The 25,916-nt window shown below is 36.3% G+C and overlaps 3 protein-coding genes across 5 annotated transcripts; 1 reads left to right on the top strand and 2 right to left on the bottom strand.

Moving 5' to 3' along the window:
• Nucleotides 1-564: 564 nt before the first annotated feature.
• Nucleotides 565-5,203, bottom strand: gammaCOP (coat protein (coatomer) gamma). Of its 2 annotated transcripts, none has more exons than XM_090178155.1 (15): nucleotides 5,050-5,203; nucleotides 4,519-4,652; nucleotides 4,283-4,459; nucleotides 4,169-4,219; nucleotides 4,011-4,103; nucleotides 3,744-3,947; nucleotides 3,643-3,683; nucleotides 3,376-3,577; nucleotides 3,099-3,310; nucleotides 2,721-3,037; nucleotides 2,282-2,656; nucleotides 2,064-2,209; nucleotides 1,722-1,994; nucleotides 1,522-1,660; nucleotides 565-1,447 (listed from the first exon to the last, which is right to left on the bottom strand). In XM_090178155.1, exons 1-15 carry the CDS (start codon nucleotides 5,087-5,089, stop codon nucleotides 1,206-1,208), a joined length of 2,646 nt encoding a protein of 881 aa, XP_090034281.1. In that variant the 5' UTR covers nucleotides 5,090-5,203; the 3' UTR covers nucleotides 565-1,205. The 2 variants fall into 2 exon arrangements, with proteins under 2 accessions (XP_090034281.1, XP_090034282.1); XM_090178156.1 differs by lacking the exon at nucleotides 5,050-5,203 and adding an exon at nucleotides 4,798-5,000.
• An 84-nt stretch (nucleotides 5,204-5,287) lies between these two features.
• LOC149940982 (uncharacterized) lies at nucleotides 5,288-8,804 on the top strand. Its single transcript, XM_090178154.1, has 7 exons — nucleotides 5,288-6,960; nucleotides 7,017-7,214; nucleotides 7,278-7,596; nucleotides 7,653-7,854; nucleotides 8,236-8,352; nucleotides 8,410-8,511; nucleotides 8,573-8,804. Exons 1-7 carry the CDS (start codon nucleotides 5,373-5,375, stop codon nucleotides 8,756-8,758), a joined length of 2,712 nt encoding a protein of 903 aa, XP_090034280.1. The 5' UTR covers nucleotides 5,288-5,372; the 3' UTR covers nucleotides 8,759-8,804.
• Nucleotides 8,803-14,221, bottom strand: DCP1 (decapping mRNA 1). Of its 2 annotated transcripts, none has more exons than XM_090178157.1 (9): nucleotides 13,931-14,221; nucleotides 13,421-13,461; nucleotides 12,051-12,178; nucleotides 11,908-11,974; nucleotides 11,678-11,843; nucleotides 10,686-11,543; nucleotides 10,517-10,622; nucleotides 10,365-10,453; nucleotides 8,803-10,275 (listed from the first exon to the last, which is right to left on the bottom strand). In XM_090178157.1, exons 1-9 carry the CDS (start codon nucleotides 14,057-14,059, stop codon nucleotides 10,183-10,185), a joined length of 1,677 nt encoding a protein of 558 aa, XP_090034283.1. In that variant the 5' UTR covers nucleotides 14,060-14,221; the 3' UTR covers nucleotides 8,803-10,182. The 2 variants fall into 2 exon arrangements, with proteins under 2 accessions (XP_090034283.1, XP_090034285.1); XM_090178159.1 differs by having other exon boundaries at nucleotides 10,365-10,435.
• Nucleotides 14,222-25,916: the final 11,695 nt, after the last annotated feature.

The raw sequence follows: 25,916 nt of genomic DNA, 5'->3' as shown, positions 1-25,916 counted from the left end.
GGCTCACTAGTTACAATACGCGATCCACAATACCGCAGCTCGGGCTCGGCTTTAACGTGAAAACTTATCGGTCTCGTCTCAGGCTCATAATATTTATTTTAAATACCCGAGCCCGTCAACAAACCCATAACAAAAGAGGGGCCGCTTAAGCATGGACACTGCATCTCTCAGTGTCCATGGCTTAAGTGAGACCTCTGGACGGAACATCCTGTTTGTGACGTTTTGAACCACGTGACCGCCATTGAAATATACAGGCGGAAGTAAGGAAACGGATGTTCCGTCCAAATGCTGAGTTGCCAGGTAAAAATGTTAATTTTCGGCCCCCAAAACTTTCATCATGGGTCTATTTCCAAAAACGTTTTTGGAATAAAGATCAAAGGACTCAAATGACATCTGCTTTCACCCACCATTTCTCCATGCACCCACGCAGCTTCCCCAATGGTCCATGGACGCTGATTTGTATTCCCATCTCCTTTATCCATGAACCTCCACGCCTCCACTAGCATAGGCGCCATTTACAGAACAAACTATAATTTTATTCTCCAAACCGTTTACAGAATGCATTTTTTGAAAATTACTTTTTGAAATAACAGTTCTCTTGTCAGTTATATTAAATCCCTCCCTTTATTTTGAAAATGACAGTTCATTTTCTTTTATGGTAATTTTAGACTAAAATAAAACACTTTAAATAGGCATACTGATGAAAAATATTGATAATTCTGTATGTCAAATTACATATACCATAGAACAGATTTAAATAAGACTTATGTTTTGTTGAAATAATGGCATTCTGGTAATGTTTTATAAATTTCCATTTTTCATACGAGAGGGTGGGAGACCAAACGTAGAAAATGACAAATATTTAAAAAAATCCACTAATTTTATAAAAGGATGGGGAATTTGAAACTTTAACAAAAATATAAAGTTTTGACTTAAGATACGAGAAACACCCTTATGTATGTAAAATGAAAATATATGTTTAACATAATTAAATATTCGCTATTAAAGCAAAAACTTGAAAAATGTGGTTCTTTCGGATACAATTGAACAAAATTTGCATCTCCTAAATTTTTTAAGATATATTTTTCAACTTTTTGTATATTTTTTTTTATTTCAGAGTTTTTCTTAAATATATAACTTTTTCGGCTTTAATTCCCACGTAAGATTTTTCTTTTAATGAGGAAAAATTCACGGTATAAATGAATTCAACCAACTGCGGATGCTAGAATCTCGCTTACTATGGGATTTGCACTTCGAATTGCCAAATTCATAGTAACTCCGCCATCCGAACTTGCATTCAGGGCCAATTTGGCTCGTACTAACACATCGTAGCCTCCCCTATAAACTCCCGACATACATAAAGTATGCGCACTTTTACCCTCTGGCACTTTGTCAGAGCGTTCGCACGGCTGCATTCCCATAAACTGAATTATATTCTTTACAGCCTCTGAAAATTATAATTCGTACAACATTAAGAAAGTTCAGAAATTTGAACTCAAGTTTTTTGGAAACAAGTAATACCTTCTAAGGAATTAACAGTTGCGAGAGAGTATGTGTCTTCAAGTTCATTTTCTGGACCAACTTCATCCCAAGCTGCGGCAAAATTTGTTTTCAATACCCTCTGAACATGGTCAGCAACGGATACTTCTAGATCTTCAAGCTGCGCGTGAAAATGATTATATTAAACAAAGTTTAACAATTTCATTCCAAAGAAATCATACCACATATTCATCTTCATAACCATCATCGTCATCATCTGGAATTCCTGTATTTGGATCGCAGTCCTTAACCAAATATTTCAATACGTTGCTAAATGTTGCCGTTACTGCGAGTGGGTCTTCAGGTAAGGCGATGCAAGTGTACATATTTCCAGTAACATTGTAAGGAAGTTTGCTGGTTGTTACGCAAGCTAACTGCTCAAAACCATCAGAATTTTCCATCACCACCCGCACATTCTCCAATATTTGGTCATTCAGCGTGTTGGTACAGTCAAACTACGTTTAACAAAATAATCAGTTGAAATAAATTTAGAAAAAGAAAATATATTACGCAAAGATAATAACCTGAAAGACAATATGATTTTGGAAAACATGTTTGATACACCTAACGACGTATTCAGTTTCTGATTCTGTTAGATCAACTGTCTGAGATGATTTGAATAGTGGGCCAAGTCCCAAATTTGAAAGTTCAGAAATAGCGGATAGTTGCTCTGAGAAAGAAAGTAAACAGAGATAAGTAACAGCTTCGTTAGATCAAAATTTTTAAAAGCTTGAGGACTCACCAGCAAAAATATCTTGTCTAGTCGCGGCAACTTTCTCAACAGTTGGTTTTCCAACCGAAATAATTTCTGGTTTCTTCTCTTCCAGGAGTGGCGCTGTAGCTAGAGGCACTGTTTTCATGTCAAAGGGAGCTTCAGATGGCTCCATCGTGTATTGGTGGAGGGCCCGCTCCAAACCAACGAGAGACACTTGAATACCATTGAGAATGTACATAGATCCCAAAGCTTTTTGTTTCTCCTTCAATATTTGCATGTAATACGTGGCTCTATCCCTGACTTCATCATCAGTGTCTAACAGAGAACGTTGGAGCAGCACTAGAATATTTGGTAGGAGTTCCTCGCAGAATGCTCCAAACTTAGATAATGAAGTTACAGCGGCTGAAATAACAATTATTATTAACTATAATAACTTTTTATGGTTAAAAATTCTTGAACACAATACCAGCTCTAACTGGCGTGTTTTCTAGGATGAGGCGATTGTAGACAAATCTGATGTACTTGGAAGGGTTAGAAGTCCGTGGTCCTTCTCTGCCTAACAAATGCAAAATGCGAACGGCGAGACTAGTATGTTCACAATCCTCGATAAACTCGCAAAGATGGGCCAGACCAGCTTCTTTGGCTTCGGGGTTTTCTTCAATAACACTGATGATGGTGTCCACTATGGCCTTTTTGTAATCGTAGCCTCCCTCCTCTCGTAGCATTGAGGAAAGGAAATTCATCATCACTGAATGTTTACGAGGAAATTTGTGGCATAAGGACCTGCGTATTAATGTAAAAAAATTAGAATACTTCCTTTATCAACGTAATCTTAAATATTGACCTAATAGCGTGGACAACCACAATCTTAAATTCATCCGAGATTTCCGACATAAATGAGGCAATTTGTTTCATCAATCTGTCAACGCTGCTTTCGCTACCTGTTTTCAAGAGAGTAGTGATAGCAAGAGTCGCTATGCTGCGGTTGACATCAGTTATTAGATTTTCCAAGTCAAGATTACAGGCAGTAACAGCAGCTGGATGAGTCATCGCAACCTAGAAAGTGACCAATACAGTTAGAAATATAAATAGATATAGGAAAAAAATAATACAGTGGATACCTTATTTAAAGTCCTAACTGCAGCAAATCTGAGGGTGGGTTTAGGAGAACTGCAAAAGAGTTGTAGAACAGAAACGGCTGGTGCTAATTCCCGAGAAGTGGTGGCTTTTAAGTTAACAATAGCATGCGCAGCTTCATAAATAACCATCTCATTCTTATGGCGAAGACAGCTTTCCACAAATTCAAATAGAGGACTGTCTGGACTGTAATAAAAAAAACTTTTGAATATATTTCAATACAGATTTGGAAATTTTACAAATATCATTACCCAACTTCATCTTCTTCAATCAACTTGCTAGCTATTCTTATCTGATATAACCGAACCATTAGTATCATTAACTAAAGAGTTTATTAATCCTATGAACTTACTAGTGTACAAACAGCGTAAGGTGATTTCAACTGCGATCTTGTGTATTTTGTCAATAATTTGGAAACGGCTAAACGGTCTGTTTTACGTATTCTATACAGTAGACCTAGTGCATGGTACTGTACCATAACGCTGTCCGAGTTGACAGCCTCTTGGGCTTCATTCACCCATCTTTTCACTACATCAGGGCTAATGGACATTAAGTGCTAGAAAAACATTTACTTAGAAAATTAGCTGATAAATTATTTTAATTTGTTTGAAATTATTACCAAGGAAGATACTAAAGCAGCACTGGCAACTGAATGATTTTTGTCCACTATGGCTTGTTTCATGTAACGTTCAATAGCTTGAAGCATACTACTCTATAGGTTGAGAAGTATAATATTTAGTAAGATATCAAATAGTACAATATTATGTTGAGTCTTACATCCGTTATTTTACAAAGTGCACGAATGGCTGCCGCACGGTACTGGTCCTCCTAGAATTTAAAATCAAAATGTTTTAAACACCCTTGGTCAAACTGATAATTTTAAGATCTTACTTTGCCAGTCATATCTTTCGTTAAACTACTAGTGACAATGATAACATCTTCTGCGACTTTCGACAACTCTTTTATGCCCAGATAAACTAATCTTCTTAAAATTGTGTCTTTTGATTGGAATAGTTTTGTCATCGCGAAGAAAGCTTCAGTAGCTTCCACTGTTCCCAACTGCTCACCCTGTTAATAAATAACATTTAAAAACCAAGTATATGTTTTAAATTTATATTGAAACTTACTTGATTTAGAAGATATAATATTTTGGTTAAAATATGAGCACATTTTTTGGGATTGACTGGTGTTTCATTAAATGTTCTGGCTTCTTGTAACACAGCTGTTTTTTCCAAGTTACTAAATGGATTACCTCCGGGACCTAAAGAAATAATAACGTATTCTAAACAGTACAAAACAAGTATAATACAATAAAAAAGATATTTGAAAGACTCAATAACATATCTGGTATATCTAGACTGTAGATGTACAAGATATGTTTCTAACCAAGGGTTATGATATTTTACTTAGGCCACGTTTCTTTTTAAACATTATTGTATCGCTAGAAAAATGAAAAATTCACGTATATTTTAATATTTTTAATCTGATAATGGACAGATTTAATGATGGGTTTCGGATATCTGACGCATATTTCAAGTTGGCAATTGAGGATGGCCGATTTACGACCAAGGCACTAACAAGTCAAGAGGCTAAATGCGCCCGGTTCCGCGGAACGTTTGCTTCGACGAAAGATAGCTCAATTAATAGTAAAATCTTACCATCTTCTTCATCTTTTTTGTCTCTTTTTAAAACATACATTTTCAAAAAATAATGATAATAAACTAAATTTAAGAATACATTAATATTAATCACAAATATTTTAACACAACTTGCAAAAGCCGAGGCGTCACTTTCGTCCACGTAAGACGAATTTTACGTTTTTACTGCCCTCTACGTAAATAGCCATTGGATAAAATCAACGGTGTCACTAATGGCGTCAACTAATCGTATTGCGAGAGAAAAAAAGCGGGATTTCAAACTATTCTTTTGAGGTACTTAAAAACGACAACGCATAGATTTGCTTTAATATCTATAGAAAAAAATGGCTATTCCGACTGTCACCATAAATGATACACTGCTACCCCCAAAAGAAGACGACGTGGTTTTTGAAGTTGAAACTGTACAAGCTACGGTACAAGAACCAGAAAATGAAATTGGAAACGAAATTGCTCAAACGTACTCCCATTCTAAATTTGTACTTGGCAAAAATTCTCTAGAAGAACTCAGAGAAAAACTTCTGGAGTATCATACCAAAATATTCCAAGACCAAATGATAGAGGATCCTGACTTTGAAACTCAAATTGAAGAATGGCACGACCAGTTATTAGATTTCGGAAATACTCACTACCACAACTTAAGCGCTGAAGGAGACGTCTGTACATTAGCTTTGATTTATCAAAATTTATCTTCAATTTATTACTTCAAGTGGCATTTGAGCCATGGTGATCCCAAAAAATCATTTACAATCGGTCATTGCATTTTATCTTCCTCCCTGAAGGCTACGATCAATTGGTTGGCCGCGGAAAATTTAGGAAACGCCGATTTCTGTTGCGGAATGGCAGACAAATTAGAAGAATATCTTAATGACACGGTGGACTTATTGGAAGACGTTTCCGGAATAGATCGAGAGCAACTGAACGAGGAGAAATTCGCCCTTTTGGCTATCTCGTTGGAGCTATCATATTGGAAAAGCGATCTAGACGAAGTTGAGCGATGTTTAGAGAGGCTAAGCGAAATTCTGAAACGACCGAATCAAATGGACTACTTGGCCACTCTCACTTACAATTTTTCCGTTGATGCTTACGACAGAAAAGATTTGGACAACGCCTTATTCTGGTTAAAGGAATCTTGCCAGTTTTGTGACGATTCTGACGTACTGGAATTGAAACTGAAAGTTTATAAGTTAACGGGTGAAGCCTACCTTCAGATGAACTCGAAAATATTTTGGCAGAACGCAAGAAGCGCCTTCGAGATGGCTTTCTCCCTCGCACCAGAATCGAGTATTATAGTGTCACAGGTTAAGTGCGTTCTGTGTTCCGGAAAGACTATCTTCGTTAAACAATTCTTGGACGATTCCCTACTACCAAAAATAAATCTTCTGGAGCAGTCAGACGCCGAGAAAATCCTACACTTGATGATGGACGCCGGTCAATCATCATTGGCTCACCTTTTTTTGAGTCGAGCAGTTCAGAAAGATAAAATTTCCGTCAGAATACATATTGAAACATTGTTGATTACCGATAAGGTAAACGAAGCAGCTTCTTTACTGGAATTAAACATGGAACATCTGACCTTCGTTGATGACAACATCTTGGAACTACTTCTGCTAACACGAGCTCTTCAAGCGATAACATGTAGAAACAACGCCGTGAAATGGATGAAGTTTTTTCATAAAATCTCAAAGAATAGTTCGGAAAGTGAAAAGACTAATCGGCATACGGAGTTATTAAACTTCATTCGTAAACAACTATGCTACAGTTATTCAATTACAGGGAATTACAGTGAAGCGATTGACATTTGGAGCTTGACGAAATGCTATCAGTTCAATCGCTTTGATATTTTCCTGCAAATGAAAATGAGCTTATTGGAAAGCAAAGATGAGGATTTCCTTGACCTACTCTCTAAATTGGGTAAGGTCGTTACTATACCTACTTTAACTTAGATTTCAGCTATCATACTTTAACAGTTGATACCGCCATGGGGTTACACTATGACAGTGAGGAATGTCCAGTCATAGTTCTAGCTTGCGCGGCCGCGATTGAAACCGATAATGACCAACTTTTGGAAGTCTGTATGAAGAAGGCGTTATCTCAGAAAAACTTCAATATTCGGCTGCATTTAAGTTGTCACCAGTATCTAACTCGATTACTCCTTCATTCCCAGAGTAAATTCTTAAAATAATTATATTTTAATCAGGGAGAATGAGTAGTGTTGAATTAACTTTTAGGCCAGATAACGGTATTAGAGTTGAAGGAAAGAATAGGAGAAGTGATTAGCATGGCGCAATCGATGAGGAAAATTTCAACTAAAGAACGAAACGCCGTCATTCTAGGATACGAAAAGCTGTTCTGGAACTTGGCCATTCGCCGCAAACCAACCGAAATGTACGAGATTATGTTGGGATGTTGTAACTTACTTAAAGAAACGGACCAAAATGACCCCATCGCCTCGACCCGTCGCAATTCCGTTTGTTGCCTTACCATCACGAAGGGATTGGAAATCGTTCGCGAAGGAATGGTGACGGACAACGAGGATGAAATCAACCAGTAATTTGGTCTATTGTTAATAGATACTGATGTATTTTTAAGTCTATGTATTCCAGGGAGAACTTGAAACTTTGTGAAGGGTTGGAAAGTGGACGACCAACTCGGGGCTTTACCCGTTTCGATCGAATCATCGCTCTCTATAAATTCGAAGCGCTTTGCAACAACGAGAGCCTTCCAAGACTGCGCAAAATGTGGGAACAGATTAGAGAAAGCAATGTAGACTTTCAATTTCATAAAACTTTAATGGCGATTTTATTGGTAAGGAATTCACTAAATCATGGACCAAGAATCTAATGAACTCACAGTTCTGGTTAAAATGGACGCGTTAATACGGGGAATGGGGAAATAAATGCAAATTTCGAAAATTGCAGTCTATTTCTGACCACGTTGCGTATCAAAAGTTCAACACCTGGTAAGATCATGCAGATGCGCTAGAAGTTGAACGGAGTTCTTAAAGCGCTCCTGGACATTTCGTCAAAAATTGTGAACTGCGAGACCCGTAGATTTTTGGTCCATGACTAAATCTTTCTGCACAACCATCAACGGGCAAGTTAAGTCCGCGCTAGACTGTTCTCGCAACGCGTTTGCTAGGGCGGCCTTAACCCGCTGACATTTTGAAGACCACAATTTCGGTTACAGGAGAGAGGGAGCCAGTACGTTTCCCTACTGGTAGAGATTACAATTTCAAGCATAGACAAAGGTTTCGTACAGGAATTCCAGGAAGAATCTGTTGAGCTAACGCAATTTGTACTGAAAGTAAAACAAATTTAATATTTTTGAACTGAGTAGAGTAAAAAATGAGATTTCACGCAGATACTTTTAAAAAATACGGATATTGAAGAGGAAACGAATCTATATTTCGAGCAGCTTGTTGAATGCGTGTGCAGATTTCAACATCGGTTTTCTATTTCAGAGGTATTTTCGTATTTACCGTTAAATAGCGTCCATTTAAGACCCTTTTATTTAAATATTGAAGCTCGAATTCATGGCAATATCCTGCTGGAATTACGGAGTGGCAAATCTGTTTCAAGAAAACCGTCTGGCCCGCGAAAAATGGTTTCTTTTAGTTTTGAAATTGGCGCGCCAAACTGCTCTTTCCAGAACGGCTTACCTCCAACGGTTCATTGACCTGTTCCAAGAAACCAAGTCGCTACCGCGTTAAAGCTTTTAAGAAATTGTGGTTTATAAAGAACACGCAAATTTCATACTGCCAATAAAAATATTTTGTTTTAATTAAAATATTCAAAAACTACAATAATTTTGTTCTATCTTCTTTTGAGAATGATTTTAATTTTATGATTTTCATTATTAGCTGTGGCATTTACTTAATAAACCAGTCAAAAGAAGCCTAATTATAACCACATGCTGTAAATAAAATTTCCTTTTTAAATTTCCAATTGAAAGAAAAAATTATCATCATTCCAATATCTTAAAAATTTAAGCAATATTTTTAAAATAATTCACAAACAACTACATCTAAAATTCGGTTTTTTTCTTGATCAGATCATTAAATTAACATTATTAAAAGGCAAACACTGTCTTTTGTTAATTTAATATCCCAAAATATTAGTAACTGTATAAACAACTTGAATTGAAGTTTATACATTTACTCTTTTTTTCTAATTTGCACACTTTACTCTGGTAACGCTGATATTTTGGTACAATTTTCTTTTAAAAATACCAGCGAGAGATATTTGTTAAAATTAATATATCTCTTAGAATTCCCACAAAACTTTTTGTGTAATTTTGGCATTAAGTTCATTTATAAATTACGAACTTTCAACTAATATATTTATAACAGTTAGATGTTTCTGGAGTCAATTGAGGTTGACTATGCTTGCTAGTGGTCTTTCATTAGGTAAATATTTCAATAGACATCTATTGAACCCAGAAACCTCAACTGTTAATTAACTTATGAAATTACATTTCCCCAGCTTGTCTTAAGATGTTAAAATTTGGGGCATTTAAATGAATATAAGCTAGGCATCTATAATTCACGATAACATCGTATTTAGATACATATACTACAAAAATTAACTACACTTGCCGAAATAAATTTAAATGTTTCAAGGTTTTAGGAATTTAGCTACAAAATATCTAAATATACAACTTCTACCTATATAACACGGAAAACAGGGCAAGAGTTTTTTTCCCGCATTTTAAATGGGCGTTTCAACCACAATATTTGATTAAAAGTAACTTAATTGGCTTTGTTTAAGCCATATACTGTAAAAAATTAAAACAAACATCCACCATTATCTTAAATTCATAGTTACAAAAATCTTTAGACTAGATGATTTTGCGAAAATAATCTATGGTTTGGTTTTCTATATAGCGAAACAAATATAATTTTTCTTTTGAAAGAAAAATGCGAATTAAAGTAGATAAAAAGCACCATTCTCCTATTTTAGGGCAAAATGCTATGTCATTCAAGTCTTGAAGAAATGAAACATATAAAAAACCTAGACCATAGATAAAGTAAAATTTTAAATCCAAAAATACTGATATTCTTTGAGAAATTTGCAAATAATAAAAAGTCCTATATTGACCCTTAAAAAAAACTGAGGATATTTAATATCTCGCTATCTAGCTGTTTGATTTGAAGCGAAATTTTCCCAATTGTGATTTCAAGCTCGCTATGTAGCCTTCGTGAACTTTGGACAGAAATTCATCGTCACTCTATAGGTGGTAATAAAAATTTTGACTAAGTTGTAAGGAGGGTTGACCAAAAATCATAAAAACTCAAATTGGAAAGAAATCATATATACTTGAAGAAGATACATTAGCGCTTCCTTCAGATGTTCTTTAGTGAGGGCTAGAACGTCTTTTGATTGTCCATCTAGATCCGAGCCGATTGCTTAATGTAAAATTAGTCTCACTGATAATTGAGCTCGTTAAAACTATAAATAGCTCAACTTACCAACTGTCAAATTTTGTCTTTGATTCTGATTTGGTAAACCTTTCAAAGGCTTGGTAAAATTGAAAGATCCAAGCAACGCTGCTGTAGAATTTATCGGGGAAACTCCCTAAAAAAATTTAAACCATTGAAAAGAATCAGTTTGCGGAGCTCCCTCATAACTTAACCTTACAAAAGCCATGTCCAATCCGGATGATTGAGGTGTATTTAAAAATGGCGATTGAACTGGGGAGAGATCATTGGGTTGCTGAAACATAGATGGAGTAATGATTGGTCCTTCGAGTTCCGTCGTGATCAGAGGTTTATTAGATGCCAATAAAGCAGCGGGAGTTATGGTAGTTAGGGCGGGACTAACAGAGTGGCGTCTATTAAGTAAATGAGGTAACAGAACATTTACATTTATATCATTTGAAGGTAACGTATTTAAAACTGCCGTATCAAAAGCAGAGTCATTTCTTGATGTGTTCAAATTAAGTTTGTGTTTAATGTCTTGTTCTAAACAATCGTTTGTTGAAATAGAAGGTCCAGGAACTCCGGAAAAAGAAGTAGCTCTATCCCTATTTGTATTAACTGGAAGTTCATTCAACTGTTGTTTCTCAATATGTTCAACCCTATTGGCTGGATTAGAAAACAATCTTTGAAGCTCGTTCGTTTTGTTTGCGGGTATTTTGATTGGAGCCGATTTGACGGATGCTGAATAAGTTTCATTTTTCACAACTGGATTTCTATAGCCAGGAGAAGATGCCACTTGAATGTGTTGTTGCTGCAGTTGTTTTTCACTTGCATTGGCTTGAGCGAAAAGGGTGGCTACATCTAGTGCGGTTCCTTTGCTAGAAGAGCTCAAATTGGAAGCGCCATTGCTTAGGTTTTGATCATAGCTGTCATCCCCAGAGATATTAGAGCCATTTATTATGCGTAAAGGGGTTGGCTTCACAATGTCCTTCTTGACATTAGACACACCCATAGTCGGGTTTTCGGTAATAGGTTTAGGTTCTGACTTGATATTAGAGTGTTTGGAGCTTTTTCTTAGCTGAAAAAAAATTTATTAAAAAATAATTATTTAAGCTTATTGTAATATATTAACAATTTAAAAGTGTAGGTGAATATTCTTACAAAACCGTATTTGCAGAATTGCTACGGTAGGCTGAAAAAAATTATTCCTACTTTATCATATTCTTGCTGAGCCTGGCACAATAGTGTCATGATATCTAGGCCTCCCTTTTGTTTGTTTACAGACTGTCCTTTGTGCATTTTGTCACCTTCCGAAGCGCACCTTTGGCGTTGGGATGACTGTACGTTTAACTGATTATTTGAACCAGACTGACAAAGCCTAAATTCAAAACAATTTCATTAGATATGGTTATATTTACGCTTTAAAATTTAAATTTTCTAACCTATTGAGAATTTCTTCAATGCAAACACATTCAGATTCATCATAAAACCAGATCCCAAATATTTGTCCTTAACCCCCCAAAAAAAATTCAAGTTATAGGAGGTGATTCATTTTTAAGCACTTCTCAAACATTTAATAACTAACCTGTTGCGTTTTTGTATAACAAGAACGGAGATTGTAGCTGAAACTCAATACCAGCATTTATGGGTTCAATTAGATTTGTTGTGCTCAGTCGGTTCATTACAATAAAGCCATGTTGTGGTACAATATTTCTGGACAATTTAGTTAATATTTAAATTACCCATATACTAATAACTAATAAAGACTTCAGCTTTTCCCAACACACAATAAAAACACTACACCCATAATTACACATCTGAAATATGTATAGAGCTTCTAGTAAAAATTTAAAAAGACCACTTTTACATAGTGAAAATAAAAGTATTTCATATTTCATTTAAAAATACGAAGCGCAAATAGTTTCGGGAAGCATTTGGTTCCATCAGAGTTGTTACCGAAACTAGTCATGCTTCGTATTTTTAAATAAAATACTTTTATTTATATTGAAATACGATATATATTATATTTATACTATGGAAAAGTGGACTTTTTTTAATGCATATAGGGCTAGTCATTTTTCTTCCCGTATTAAAAATTTTCTAAGTAAATTGCTAATTAGCTTGTTAAATTATAAAATCGTTAAAGCAGGTCTGAAAGAGAATATTCAATGTTTTCAATTTGGCCACTTAACACCAGAGTTTTGACAAGAAATGGCATTTACTCCCCCAGGAAGCTTTTATTGCGGTTTTCAAGCAAAAATAATACTTGTGAAAAAAGTTTCTACGTCAATTGCGCCTTGTGACTATCTCTCTCCCTCTGTTCCTCTTACATTTTCCCTTGTCCTAGTTTCAGCCGAATTTTTTTGGCTACCGTAGAGAAGTAAGAAGCAAATGGGATGTGAGGAGAAATATTGTAATGGAGTCAGAGCTAGGGCCTCCCATCCCAGAATGATTCCCGGCTTCTTCCAGAATCTCCCCCTCCTCTAACATCCCTCTTTTCTATCCTTCCCTCTCCACTCCCAGGAAGATATTTTAAGTAACAGAGCAGGCCAAGCCAGCAGAACTTTCCGCCTTTCTTAACAATTCCACATGGCCAACAGTACAAAATAAGAGAACTTCTACAGCTTCTTCGCAAAAAACTAGCCTATCATCTTGAGCTGGCTGAGTTATACCTTTCTTAAAAAATGAATTTCCATCAGTGATAGTGTTAATGGGCCATAATATTTTGGTTCTGTGTCAACTATAGAATTATCCGTTCTTTGGAATAAACTTTTTTTTGTAAGATCATCCTTTTTGAAGGATGGAAAAATTCATAGGAATGTCAGGGTGAGTTTTTATATTTTTTCACCTTTCATATCACGGTTAAAATTAATGAATATACGTTAAATGGAGGCTTTGTAGAAGTATTTTTATTAGCAATGATTATTATTAATTGTTCATGCTTTTGATGCTTACCTAGTGTAAATGAAGAATGTACCCTCTACTTCAGTTTTTTCCTGAAACACATTTAATTATTGATTTAGTTACAATATTTACCTTAAATATAAATAATTATGTATATTAAAGGCACCAGTTCAACATTATTTTTTAACCTTTAACTGTGCATTCTACTCAGTAAGATTATATGAAGGTTATAACAATCAAATTAACCATTGACTACATAACTCAGAAGTTTTACTTATAAAATTAATAATAATAAATTATGAACTATGCCGTAATACAAGGCTTATTTTATTCAAAAAAAATCACTACGTTCTTGAATAAATTAATGCCACCTTGAACCAGTCACATAGATGTTTTAGAGCTTTCCTGCCTTTGTTAACGATATTAGGTGATAACGATTCTTCTAACGGTTTCTTTATAAAATTTGGTTACCGAGGCCTAGCATCCATTTGATTTTTCCCATATTGTTAATCTCTACTTAACCATCACCATTTTAGAAGAAAACTATAAACAATATCTCACCCATTCGCTTGATTTGGGATTAAATTTGTACAAAGCTGCTTGACTAGCATTGTAGATGATGTCAATTATGTTTGCATCAACTCTTTGCAAAGCAGTTAAATTCATTCGACGTTCAGAAGTTTGGGCCATTTTTCCGAGAAAATAGTTCTTTACCCAAAAGCAATTTCTACTTATAAGAACTCTAGAATTCTTTAATTTGATTATAACGATAATCTTTTCAATTAATATCTTCCCAACAACGTAAAATTTCGATATCGAGAGGAACCTCCTCACTCGGGACGCAACTTCTAAAATGGATGCGAATCGATTGAATCGCCGCTGGGCGCCGTCAGAGTCGCTGTTGACGTAACTGGGGACCGTTCATAAATTATGTCCAATATTCATAATTACCTGAATTACCCATGATAAATTAATTTTGTTAAATCTTTCTGCGCACAGAAAGGTATTAAAATATTTTAAATTGTACACAAAATTCAAGTTAAGTGAAAATTAAAAAACCGAGGATTAGAGTTTGCCTGTACACCGATTATGTAACCAGTGAGTACGTCGGATTACGCTTTGAGGCCCTATAGGCGCGATAATGTTATAAGGCCTTTTATTTTTCATTTATTTTCCAATTTAATTTTTGCGGATCCACAAGACTGAGTGGGCACTGGTCTAGTGGTCGTAGTCTTAAACCAAAATTATTGCTTTTGTGATATGAAAAAGTGAATTAAGCGAGGAAAGAGAATAGAATAGAATATAATTTATTGAACAGGAATATGTACAAGCGTGGACGCTTATTGGGCCAGCATCAGCGACAAAGAAATACATTTAAAGCAATGGTTACAATGAGGTACAATGAAAGAAGATAATATTGCTCATACATTTTTATCCATAATATCGGCAAGTATCCTTGCAAGAACTTCATTTTTAAAGGCACGAATTCTTACCAATCCGGCAGAAGTAACCAAGATTTCTTACCAAATTGACGCACCCTAGGTCCTAAAGACAAAGACCTAACAAAAAAGGGAAGGGGAGGGCCTTATACGAGTACATGAGGGCACATACAAGTTAGTTCCGATTGCGTAGAGTGAGAGAGAGATTGCACCGCAGCAATGTAAACTTCTGGCCAAACGAACTCGTCGCGGGGCTCTAGACTAGAATTCTGGCGCGGGCCCAAAAGAGAATTAGAAGTTGCCAAGACACGCAAACACCAAAACCTTGAGAGCACAAAGACGCCACCAAAGTTGAAAGAAACGTACAACCGGGCAAATTAAAATAAAACCTCCCTCCTCTCCCCGGAACAAGGGAAGGAAAAAGCTTCCGATTTACCGAGATATACTCTATAGTCTATACACAGTTGATAATTATAGAGTTTTCCCCGGATCTTCATGTGCACTTTCACCGTTGGGTCCCGTATAACAAGTATAAAATTATAGACTAAGATCTACGTTAAATCTATAGGACAAGCGTACTCCTCGATTCAACAATATATATTATCACCCTTATTTCACAACGACTACTTTCATACACATTATTTAGTAGTCTGTATAGAAGAAATAAAAATTTCATCGAAAAGTGCTCTTTCGAATATCTCACCCGTCAATGAATTCATTGTTAACAAAATTTAAGTCGATATCTTCAGAAAAATCTGTGTACATGGATCAAGGCTAGATCATTAAGCCTTTTTTGGACACACGTGCATTACGGAGATAAAACGGGGCATACCACAACGGATTTCTGTTTGGACGAATCTATTGAAATCAAATTTATGTTTATTTCATCTTAATGTTACCCGCAACTTCAATATGAAAATAACTTCTATAAAAAGACTGAACTCGAACCAAACGGCAGTGAGAATAGAAAGGTTTCCCTGATGGGATATTTATCCTCAATTTCATTTCTATGGGGGCTCTGTCCCGCATTGTTTTTGCCTGTGGGAGCCGCTACATCTAAAGTAAAACCATAGTAATAGAACAGTTAATTTTAATTTTATTTTTAAAATTAACGGTCCTTCTACCATTGCTTTATTCATAATTCAATGACCGTAGGTAGTTTCTTCTCGTCAAATCTACGTCTACACTCCAACAAATTCCCTCTAGACGTTTTCAGGCGCTGGCTTAACTCGTCTAGTACTAACAACTTGCACTTTCAAACGAATAACTTAAATCCAGGTCAGTGGCGGATTAACCAATAGGTTGAGTTGCTTAAGCCTAAGGGCCGGGAACTTGCAAAAGGTAAGGATACTCCTAGATGGGGCTAGAGCAAGATCAGTGGGGTCCTATTAAAGCTCAAGCCTAAGGTATTGGATCTTGCCAAAAAGGTAAGGGGGCTAAAGCAAGATGAGACTAAAGCAAGATTAGTAGGGCCCTAATAAAGCTCAAGCCTAAGGTACCGGAACTTACCAAAAAGTAAGAGTGCTTTTAAACGGGGCTAAAGCCAATCAGTGGGGTCCTAATTAACGTCATACCATAAGTGTATAATATTGTTACATAAGTGTGACACTTCCTTTTCTTCACATGCAAAAGTTTTACTGCGAGCTATTCGCAAGACAGACTGCATTACGAGCTTGGTTTTGCGTCCGATTACTAACGCGTCACACGTAGCCATTGACAGCGCCTCGCTAGGGGGAGATTTTCTTCTTGTGATGACATCACTCCGTTACTAGCTCTCAGTAAAATATTCCCCAAAGTGACCAACTTATAGTATAATATTATAGACTTATGGTCATACTTATGGGATGTAATTAATATACCACTTCTCCAGGCCCAATTTTGGACAATATTACTTGGATTATATTTAAGCGGTGAAAATAAATTGTAAGTACGTGTATAAACAAATTTTAGGTCCTGTTTTCCTCAAAACTAACGAACCGACTCCATATGCAAAAGTTGACAGAAGCGTACTCTTATCAAATGTTACGAATAAAAATGAATAACGCGATTAGGATTGGATAATTTGGATTTGGACGGTTGGTATTCCAGCTGGTGTTCCAAGTGGGGCCTAGTCTTTCGTACCTGGACTTGGAGACAAGGAGAGAGAGAGAGACTCAATGGAGAGCTTAAATCTCTCCGTCGCTCTACGTTGAGCGGCGGCCCGCGGAGTGAGAGTACTTGGGAGAGTTGTTCAGTGCGCGTTTCTCTCTGTCGCGAGTCGGATGCTATCACCTCGATCCGCGACTGCGGAGCGCGCTTTCAAAATTTCGGGGCCAAAAATAAATTTTCATTCTTTACAGTATTCATAACAAAAAATAGTTCAATACTTCTCTTTCTCTCTCTCTCTCTATCAAAACTCAAAATCGAAGGATTAAAGGATATTAAAAAAAAGCGCTCAAAAATATAGGAAATACAGCTCGCTTATTCTGTCAAACTACGCGAAACTTTGATTAAAAAACGAGTAAAACTCCTTCCAAAGGAAACAACTTTTAATCGGTGTGAAACGATACAATTTGTTTTTGGAAAATTAACAATTTGGTGCTTGATTTGCGCTTTGGAGAAAACCAAATTTCCGCAGGAGGGGGACGGAGACCGGCCAAAATGAATACTTCGTAAGTGTTTTGTTGCCAATTATTTATACTTTTACTCGCGTATCTCTAGAGATGTTTTCATGTATTTAACCAACATTTCCAGATACGCAAATTTATAGTATTTACATAAGAGAAGGGTGTTAAGAGAGAGATTAGGCACCGTGCTCCAAAACGCGAATGGAGCACGCCTAGAGCAATTATTAAATTTCGCTAGACGTACAATTTTAATATGATTAATTACATTTTTTAACATTCATCTCGATCTAATTAGCGTCGTTTAAAATAAAACTCGCATTAAGAAAATGCCGAGAAAATACGCGTTTTTCCTAGGCGTTTTATTGTAGGGCTCTAACTCTGAAAAACGCATTAGCTATAGGAGGGCGGGGGAGATAATTGCCCCTCCCAAAAATTGCACTGGGAGGGACTTCTAATGTAATTTCAGAGGTAAAATATAACATAATCTTTTTAGCCTAGCTATTGTTGTTATTTATATATTGCTAACGTTTTTCTTGCTTGAAAAATGTAATTTAACTTCTTCTCAGGCAACCGTTGATTTTTCATAATACTTTTCGGGAGAAAAATAGTTCTGGGTCGAATTCGTTGCTATAGTGATTTTCTATCGGAAATATATGCGACAATAAATAATTGAAATTTCTAGGATATGTGAAGACGTGATGCGGCGTGTACATCCGCGATTCAGCCATTGAAAACTGTCTTTATTTTGCCAAAATGGACGTTTCATTTTTGCGTCCTATATGAATACTTCTCTCGTAAGCAGTGGCGTAACTAGGGTATGGCAGACATGGCACGTGCCATGGGCGCCACTTTGAAAAGGGGCTCAAAATGCCCAAAAATCAAAAAAGTAAAATGAAAAAATTCAGAAACATTTCTAAAACAATTGATCTTCCCGGTATCTTCCGTAAAAACTTATGTTTCAGCCTATTTAAGAAATATCACGTGGTCTGACATCAATACAAGAGGTAATATAATTATCTATCATTAATAAAAATTAATTAATTAATTAAAAGGTATTTGTTTTCAAACAAGACACTGGTGATGTGTTTCTTTAGCGAATAAGAACAAATTCGGAAATTGTCTTTTTTAGGGTTACGCTTACAGAAAATTAACGGTTCATATTGGGATTGGTAAAGGCGTACCCCCCTTAAATACATCCTTGCAGACTGGGCGCGATTTCTGTGCTTGTCATAGGGGCCATTTACCCTAGTTACGCCACTGCTCGTAAGATATATAATATATACTTTTGATAATATTTATCCAACGATCAATAAGCGGCTATTATAATTCGGATGACAAGAGTTATCGTGCAAATATCGTATTGGGTAATAAACATGAGTAGGCTGCTGGTAGTAGGGCGCTTGCGGCTAGGTAATCAATCAGCAAAACATAATCGGACAGTCTTATGGTAATTTTTAGCCTTGGTCGATACGTAGGAAATGGCAGGGTGCTTCTAAGGCCCTGTTAAAGCGGAATTTACGCGCCCTACAAGTTACAACGATCAAGAAAAGCACGTTCTATTTAACTACTCTTAAACACGAAATTATTCCGTCTACGTAAATCCGCATGTCGTATAGACAACGGAACAACGTGATGTCGTATATTTTATTATTTATTTAGCAAGTATACAGTTTACTAAGACGCGCGACTATTTATTCAAATCTAATAAATTAATTGATACAGATAATATACAAAGAGTACAAAATATAATAAAAAGTTAAGTGAAAAAAGGAACGTGTTTAGAAATTCTTAATGTTTAGGCTTAGGTTTTCTTTTCGGTGTAATAGTCGCGAGCATATTTCGAGCACGGTACTGATGAGTTCCAAATAGGACGAAATCGGTCTACCGTTGGAATTTCTGGCTATTTTATTTAAATTTATGTAGTTTTTTACTCGAAGATCTATTTGGTCCGTGATTCGCGTCTTTATGTTTGCTCGAAGACCTATTGGTACGAACTATTTGTAAGTTTTTAAATTTCTTCAAATTTGTTTAGGGTTTAGCTTTTATATCCATTTTCATTATGGAGTCTTCTACCTATTCGCGTTTTTTATCACTCTTTATAATAAAAAGTTATTTACTTTGTAATAAAATTCAGTTACCCTACGTTGAAAGATTGAATGAGTACAGTTATTTTGACGTAGGGTGGTAAATACATTATGTTTACTAAATTTAATTTAAACTGGGACTTAAATGAGAGTAACAATTAAGATTAGAGACATATTAGGCATTCTGGGAGGCTATTCTATAAAAATAAAAAATGACAAAAAATCTCGATCCGTCAAAAATGACAATGCGCTTGTGGAGAAGGGGTGGATATCGAAATATCAAACTATCGATTGTGTAAGTTCAATTTAAAGTAGTGCCAGTATGTTACGCTATATGCGGTATTTGAGTCAAATCATAAACTAAGTGCTTAAGTGGACGTAAAATACGTGTTAATTTTTGGTGCCCAAAGCTTAAATTGGCACCCTCGACCGTATGTCGAAGCATTTCCTTAAAATCACTTACGTCGGCATTACAGACCGCCACGATTTTGAATTTGACCAATAGAGTGCTAGCAGTTGATGCGTTTTTAAAAGTTAGTGACGTCACAGCCGTAGCTTCCGTAATTGTTGTCATGAAAACTAGCGTTTTTTCTCAATAGACGTTTAACATTGGTGACGTCGCAGGGTTTCAAGCTGCTGGCACTCTATACTATCGATAGTTTGATATTTCGATAGCAGTCTCTTCTGCACCCGCTCATTGTAATTTTTGACGGATCATGATTTTTTGTCATTTTTTATTTCCACAAAATAGCCTCCCAGGAACTAGGATGTAAATGAGGCTGGTAAACTGGTGAGCTGGGGCGCGATTATACTCTTATCGTTAGGAGTTAACGAAAGAAAATTTTCGTTGGCTCCATTGAAATTATATTAGATAACGAAAAATTATTTTCGTTAAGTAGCTAACGATAAGAGTAGAATCACGCCCCAGATCTGCTAAGTACGAGACAATAGAATATGGCAATAGGCGCTAGCATAAATTAATTATGCCTTGTTCAACTTGTTAAAAAGTTCCACGCGCTCCTTGATAATTTAGAATTCAAGGCTCGCGCATTTTTATTTTAGGGAGCTCGCGCGAAATCGCTCGAGCCCGTTTACGCTAAAATATCACGACGCGCGTGGAACCTTTTAACAAGTTGAACAAGACATAAATAGGGTTTATGCTAGCTCGGAGCAACAAACCCAGCACCCCACACAAGGAGAAAGCAACCCGTCAAAAGTCGTGCATTTTCTTGTGTATATTTTTCATTAGTTAGACGCTTTAGCGCCTGCTGCCGTCGGAAGGGGAAAATTCGGAAATTGTCTTCCCCCTTTCCGTAAAACGTGCAGCGTAAAGGCTCGTCCAATGAAAGTTGTAGACAACACTGCGTTAGCGTGTTTAAAGGCTAGAAGCGTTCTCCTTGCGTTTGGTGCTCCTAGATGCTAGAGTCTATTGTACGCATCAATTTTGAAGGGATTAGAAGATTTCGTCTAATTCATCCAATAATTGAACGAATTCTTTTCGCAATCCCGGTAACTTGACTGGAAAACTGCAAACCAGGATCAATTTTAAAACGCGGATCACGGTCAGAAAGGGTAGTATTTAGAATGTATCTTTGATATTTGATTCGGTTTTTACATTCCGAGGTATAAAATAGAACACTTGTTTAGCGTGCCAAGGAAGATTCTTTGAACTTAACTATTGAGTAATGGCATCGACGTCATTTGTAGACCTTCAGTAGCGAGTTTAATACAGTTCAGCGAGTTGAGTTATCCACGAAGAGCAAGATAGTTGATAAGTACGGATTGAATCCATTTGAGAAATGGTCATGAACAAGGGCGTATTTTAAGGAGGTTTTGGGTGCATCATGTTAAATTTATTTTCAGTCTCAAGGTTATGAGCAGTCTAAACCCCGCCCGAAATGGAATCTTGGATACGCCCTTGGTCATGGTCCACCACGCATTTTTCCATTATCGAAATACGAAATTAAAAATTTATCATCTGTTTTGTACTAAATTTTCCTCCAGTTGGTTCAAAAAAAAAAGGTTCTTAATTAATTGGAGATCTTTTTGTTATAAACTATATAAAGTTGTTAATTTTCTGGAAAACTAAAAACTTGGAACATAAATTACTTTTTAAGGGTTTTTAATGTTTTTAACATTTTATCGATATAAAATGTCAAATAACAGTAAACATACTACAAATCATTAATAGTGTTACAATGTTAATCAGTTTAAAGCTAGTCTAGAGGTTTAGTTTTACTTTTAGATTTGAAAAAATTAGGCGAAAATGCCGCTTTATTTAAATTTGCAAACAATATTAAACTAATCATGGAATTAAAACTTTTTTCATTTTTTTCGGAAAAATACGGAAAATTTTCCGACTTACAACACTAGGCTAAACTCAAAACAATATAAAAAATAATTACCAAGTAATCAGAGACTTAAGAATGTATTTAATTCTATTTACGTTAAAATAATTCAAATCGCCCGCTGATCGTCCCAACATTCTTAAATATAAATAAATACATTCAAGGCATCATACAGTGTATATTTTACATCATATATTTCTTACGACAGAAAAGTAAATATCATTATCATGTTAATGTTATTTGAATGAAACGTGTTCCCGTTGAAAACCAAAATTCGCTAATAAATACGCGTTTCATTTTAATCACCTACATGTATACGTAATAAATATGTAATTTTCTTCTTCTTAAAGGGCAACGCAAGTGACCATGCAGGGGGGTAAATTATCTTATAGATAAAAAGAACGACTGCGCATGCGCTATCTGAAAGAGCCTTTCCCTCTGTAAAAAAAAGCAGAACCATATTGGCCGAATTTATTTTGTATAAATGCGCCTTCGCGGTTTTTACGCAAAATCCATGCATTCTTTAGTCGCGAAAATGGCCCAGGAAAGTGAAGTCTCCGTGCTTACCGACAAATCGGATCCTAAACTTCTACAAAATAAATGTAATAAAAAAAATAAATATTCTGTCGGGGTATAATGATAGGGAAATTGTTAAGGGAGACGGGATATAGGAGTGTGTGTGGTGTTGAATTTTCTTAATCCAATGTGAGGCTAGCGGCAGAGATTTACCGCGTCCAAGGCCTAATGTTTCAACTTCCATTATTAAAAATATTCAATTCACAAATAATTTTATTCCAAAACATTGTTAAATCGAAAATATCAAAGTCCAACTCTCGGAAACTAACCCAGTTCTTTTCTCCATAATAAATAAATTAAGCTAGGCCTAAATTCCTGGGTTCGTTAATTGCGAGCTAATTCAGCGAAGAAAATCGAAAAATTCGCGAATGAGAGCGAAATTGCGCCACGTGGCTACACCAAGGAGAATATGGCTTTCGCGCTGTATAAAATCATCCTTGGAAAACCTACTTACGGCTTGTTGAAGAAAACATAGTTCCCCCCCTGCATGACCACTTGCGTTGCCCTTTAAAGGGAATATAACCTGCAAAAAAATCTTTATGGAAGACCCCTTCAATTTTTCAAATTTCCCGTACAGTGGCGCCAAACATTTCTAAAGCCAAAGGCAAGAGCGGCCAGAGCTGCAACCGTTGGTGTTCCACACCAAATACCTGAGGTTATATTCCCTTTAAGCTAAAGGACAATATTTCTAAAGATGGCGTAGAAACCAAAAAATATATACTTCAAAGGATAGGATTTCTAATATTTTTAGCTACCTCTCCCGCACAAGCACCATCGAAAGGTAACTTTTGACCGGGTTGAAACGCCAGGATTGGTTAAAGTTAAAATAAAGAGAGCATTTTCTCCATTGTCTGTTGTTCCTTCCCTATTGATCGCGACGATTCGAATTTCCTTCCTACTGAGTTACCTCAGAACTTGTAAGCTCTGAGAAAGAGGACTTGTTAGCCGGGTTATAAAGAAGAGGAATTCAGACTAGGATTAAGCGATTTAGAGTATTAAGTATCTTTTATTATCGAATCACGGCATCACTACCAACTTAAATTGGCTTTGTTTGGCTTCGATCCCTGATTTTTTATTGCATCGCGAACCGCAAAAATCAATTCGCCTAGGAAACGGACTTTTTCTCAATGTGGACTCTCGGTAGATTTGTCCGTAATAAAATTTCACCCCCTACTCGACCCCTTTGAAACTTAAGTCTGACGTATTTCTGTCTAGGCCACTGACTTTCCTTTTTCGAGAACACATTGTATACCCGGAATTTGCATTCTCCGTATTGTATTAAATCGAAAAGAATAAGAAAAGTACGTGTACCCTTTCGAGTCCATTATGGTCGGCTTAAAACGAATGCGGTGACATTTTACGGTTGAAGGAATTGGGAAAGGGGTGAAGTTTGTACGGGAATGGCCTAGCTCCGAATTTATCGTGGTTTTTCAATTTCTTTTAATTGTAAATACACGCACGCGAACCGGGAACACGAGTTGAATACGCATTGTATTTTTGTGTATAATAAAACATTCGTATGGCTTCTGCGAAAGCAATCTAAATTTTGGTCCACTTTGCGTCACAAAAGAAACGCATTAAGACGCTGGAAATATAACGCGTGCGATAAACAATAAGAAGTTAATGCGATTTAACCAGGTAAGGTGTACCGTTTCCTAGCGAGGTTAAACGCTCCACATTAATTTTTAGCCTTCCCCGCTGTGTTCTTCGGCGATTTATCATTAGGAACTTTCCTAGTAAAACGTAAACGTGGCTTTGCTGAATCTATGCACGAAATTATAAGTAACATAATAACAATAAGTATGACACTTCCTATTGCTTTTATGCTAAATTTCTAACCGAACCTTTTTTCGGCACTGATACTCTCTTCAAGCTGTGACTTGGACTCGCGACTTACCGTTTTGGATAACTACTTTTTGATAAAAATTTAAGCCTTATATCGGAGAGCACGTTCTGGAGTCGCGAGGGGCTTTGGCTTTGTTTTGAAGCCCGCGTGCGAATCACGCGTGATAAATAAAAACATGAGCTCGTGGCGCCGAGAAAAACTTTTTTAATTTTTATCATTTTATCGGAAACCAGATATTTCGGCTTAGCGGAAGTCTCGCATATTTTAGGGAATATTTCATAGCATTCCATAGGTGTTTCCTTTTAACGTTACATATTTTAGACACTAGAGGGCTGTGTGCTGAGAAAACATCTTGATTACGCAATAACTATGAAAATCAGTTTGGTTGTAAATCTCGTTAATTGTCATACTTATTGTTATTATGTTACTTATGACGTAATGTATAATAAGGTTATTTCGTACGTATAGCTGAAATGGCTTAATGATATTTGCCCTTTAGTCGGCGTAGCTACGAGCCAAAAGTGAGATAATTCGTACTACGTTACCGTTTCAAGTTACTCGTTTACGTAATTGCCTTATAATATTTCCTCCGAAAATGATTAATGCTGTTTTACTAGAATTTATCAAATTTGCGTAAAGTTAAAACTGAGGCTATGCGTAGGTATGATACGAGTGTAGGGGAGAATAAATGAATTCAAAATGCTCAATATTAGACATATAATACAAGAAGAAAATTTTAAATCTAAATGGACGGCTTTAGGGTTAGTTTTAAGACATTTCTGATATTTCATAATCGCTCGATTTCCAAACATCGCCATGTTAGGGTTAAACGTTACTGTGGAATAATCAGCTAAGGTCACCTAGCGACTTTTAGTGCCGTTGATTCCGGTGGCCGGGTTATATCGCGTAGGACGGTGGTGGAAAGCCCTTCATGCCCCACTAGTCAACAGCTCTCTACACTCACTATTACCGTTAACCTCGACAAGTTTTTCGATGGAAAGGGGAAACCAAAGAACTTGGAGGAACAGTGTTCCCAAAAACGTCCAGACAGGTGGCAAATAGTGGCTAAAAGTGGAAAATTGGCTAAGAGTGGCTAATAAGGGAAAATTGCAGGAAAAAGATAAAACTAATCATATTTAAGTTTTTAATAAATTGTATTTTACACTGAATAATGTTAGTATTAATATTTTCCAAAGATCAAAACAGACTAATCAGATTCTGAGCATCCCTGTAGTAAAAACGAATATTGGCCACAAAATTCACTTTTGTCCGGGTCGGAATTTTCCACTATTTTCCAAACTATTGGCTACCTGGATCTTTCCACTTTGGAACACTGCGGAGGAAAGACCATTGGGGAAAGAACTTGCAGACCCAATGGTCAATATCCGATAGCATTTGGACCCAATGGGAAGATCGGTCAATATCCGATAGCATTTGCAAAACATTTTCAATGCAGAGATGTACGTCACAAACGAACTTCTACTTTATTTGTCGCTCGAAAGAAGAGCAGATTTCCCGGCGAACGGTGTAGCGAATAATTACTCAAAATGCGGGGACAGCCGCAACCCGCGTTTCACCCGCGGATACTTTCTTAATTATCGTCAACGGAATTAACCGTGGGCAAAATACGAAAAGAAATATCGATTGA

Source organism: Leiobunum rupestre, chromosome 6 (genome assembly GCF_980474605.1).
Source record: "Leiobunum rupestre chromosome 6, qqLeiRupe1.1.hap1, whole genome shotgun sequence".
In the NCBI taxonomy this organism is placed as follows: domain Eukaryota; kingdom Metazoa; phylum Arthropoda; class Arachnida; order Opiliones; family Sclerosomatidae; genus Leiobunum; species Leiobunum rupestre.
This window is presented reverse-complemented; position numbering and strand designations above follow the sequence as displayed.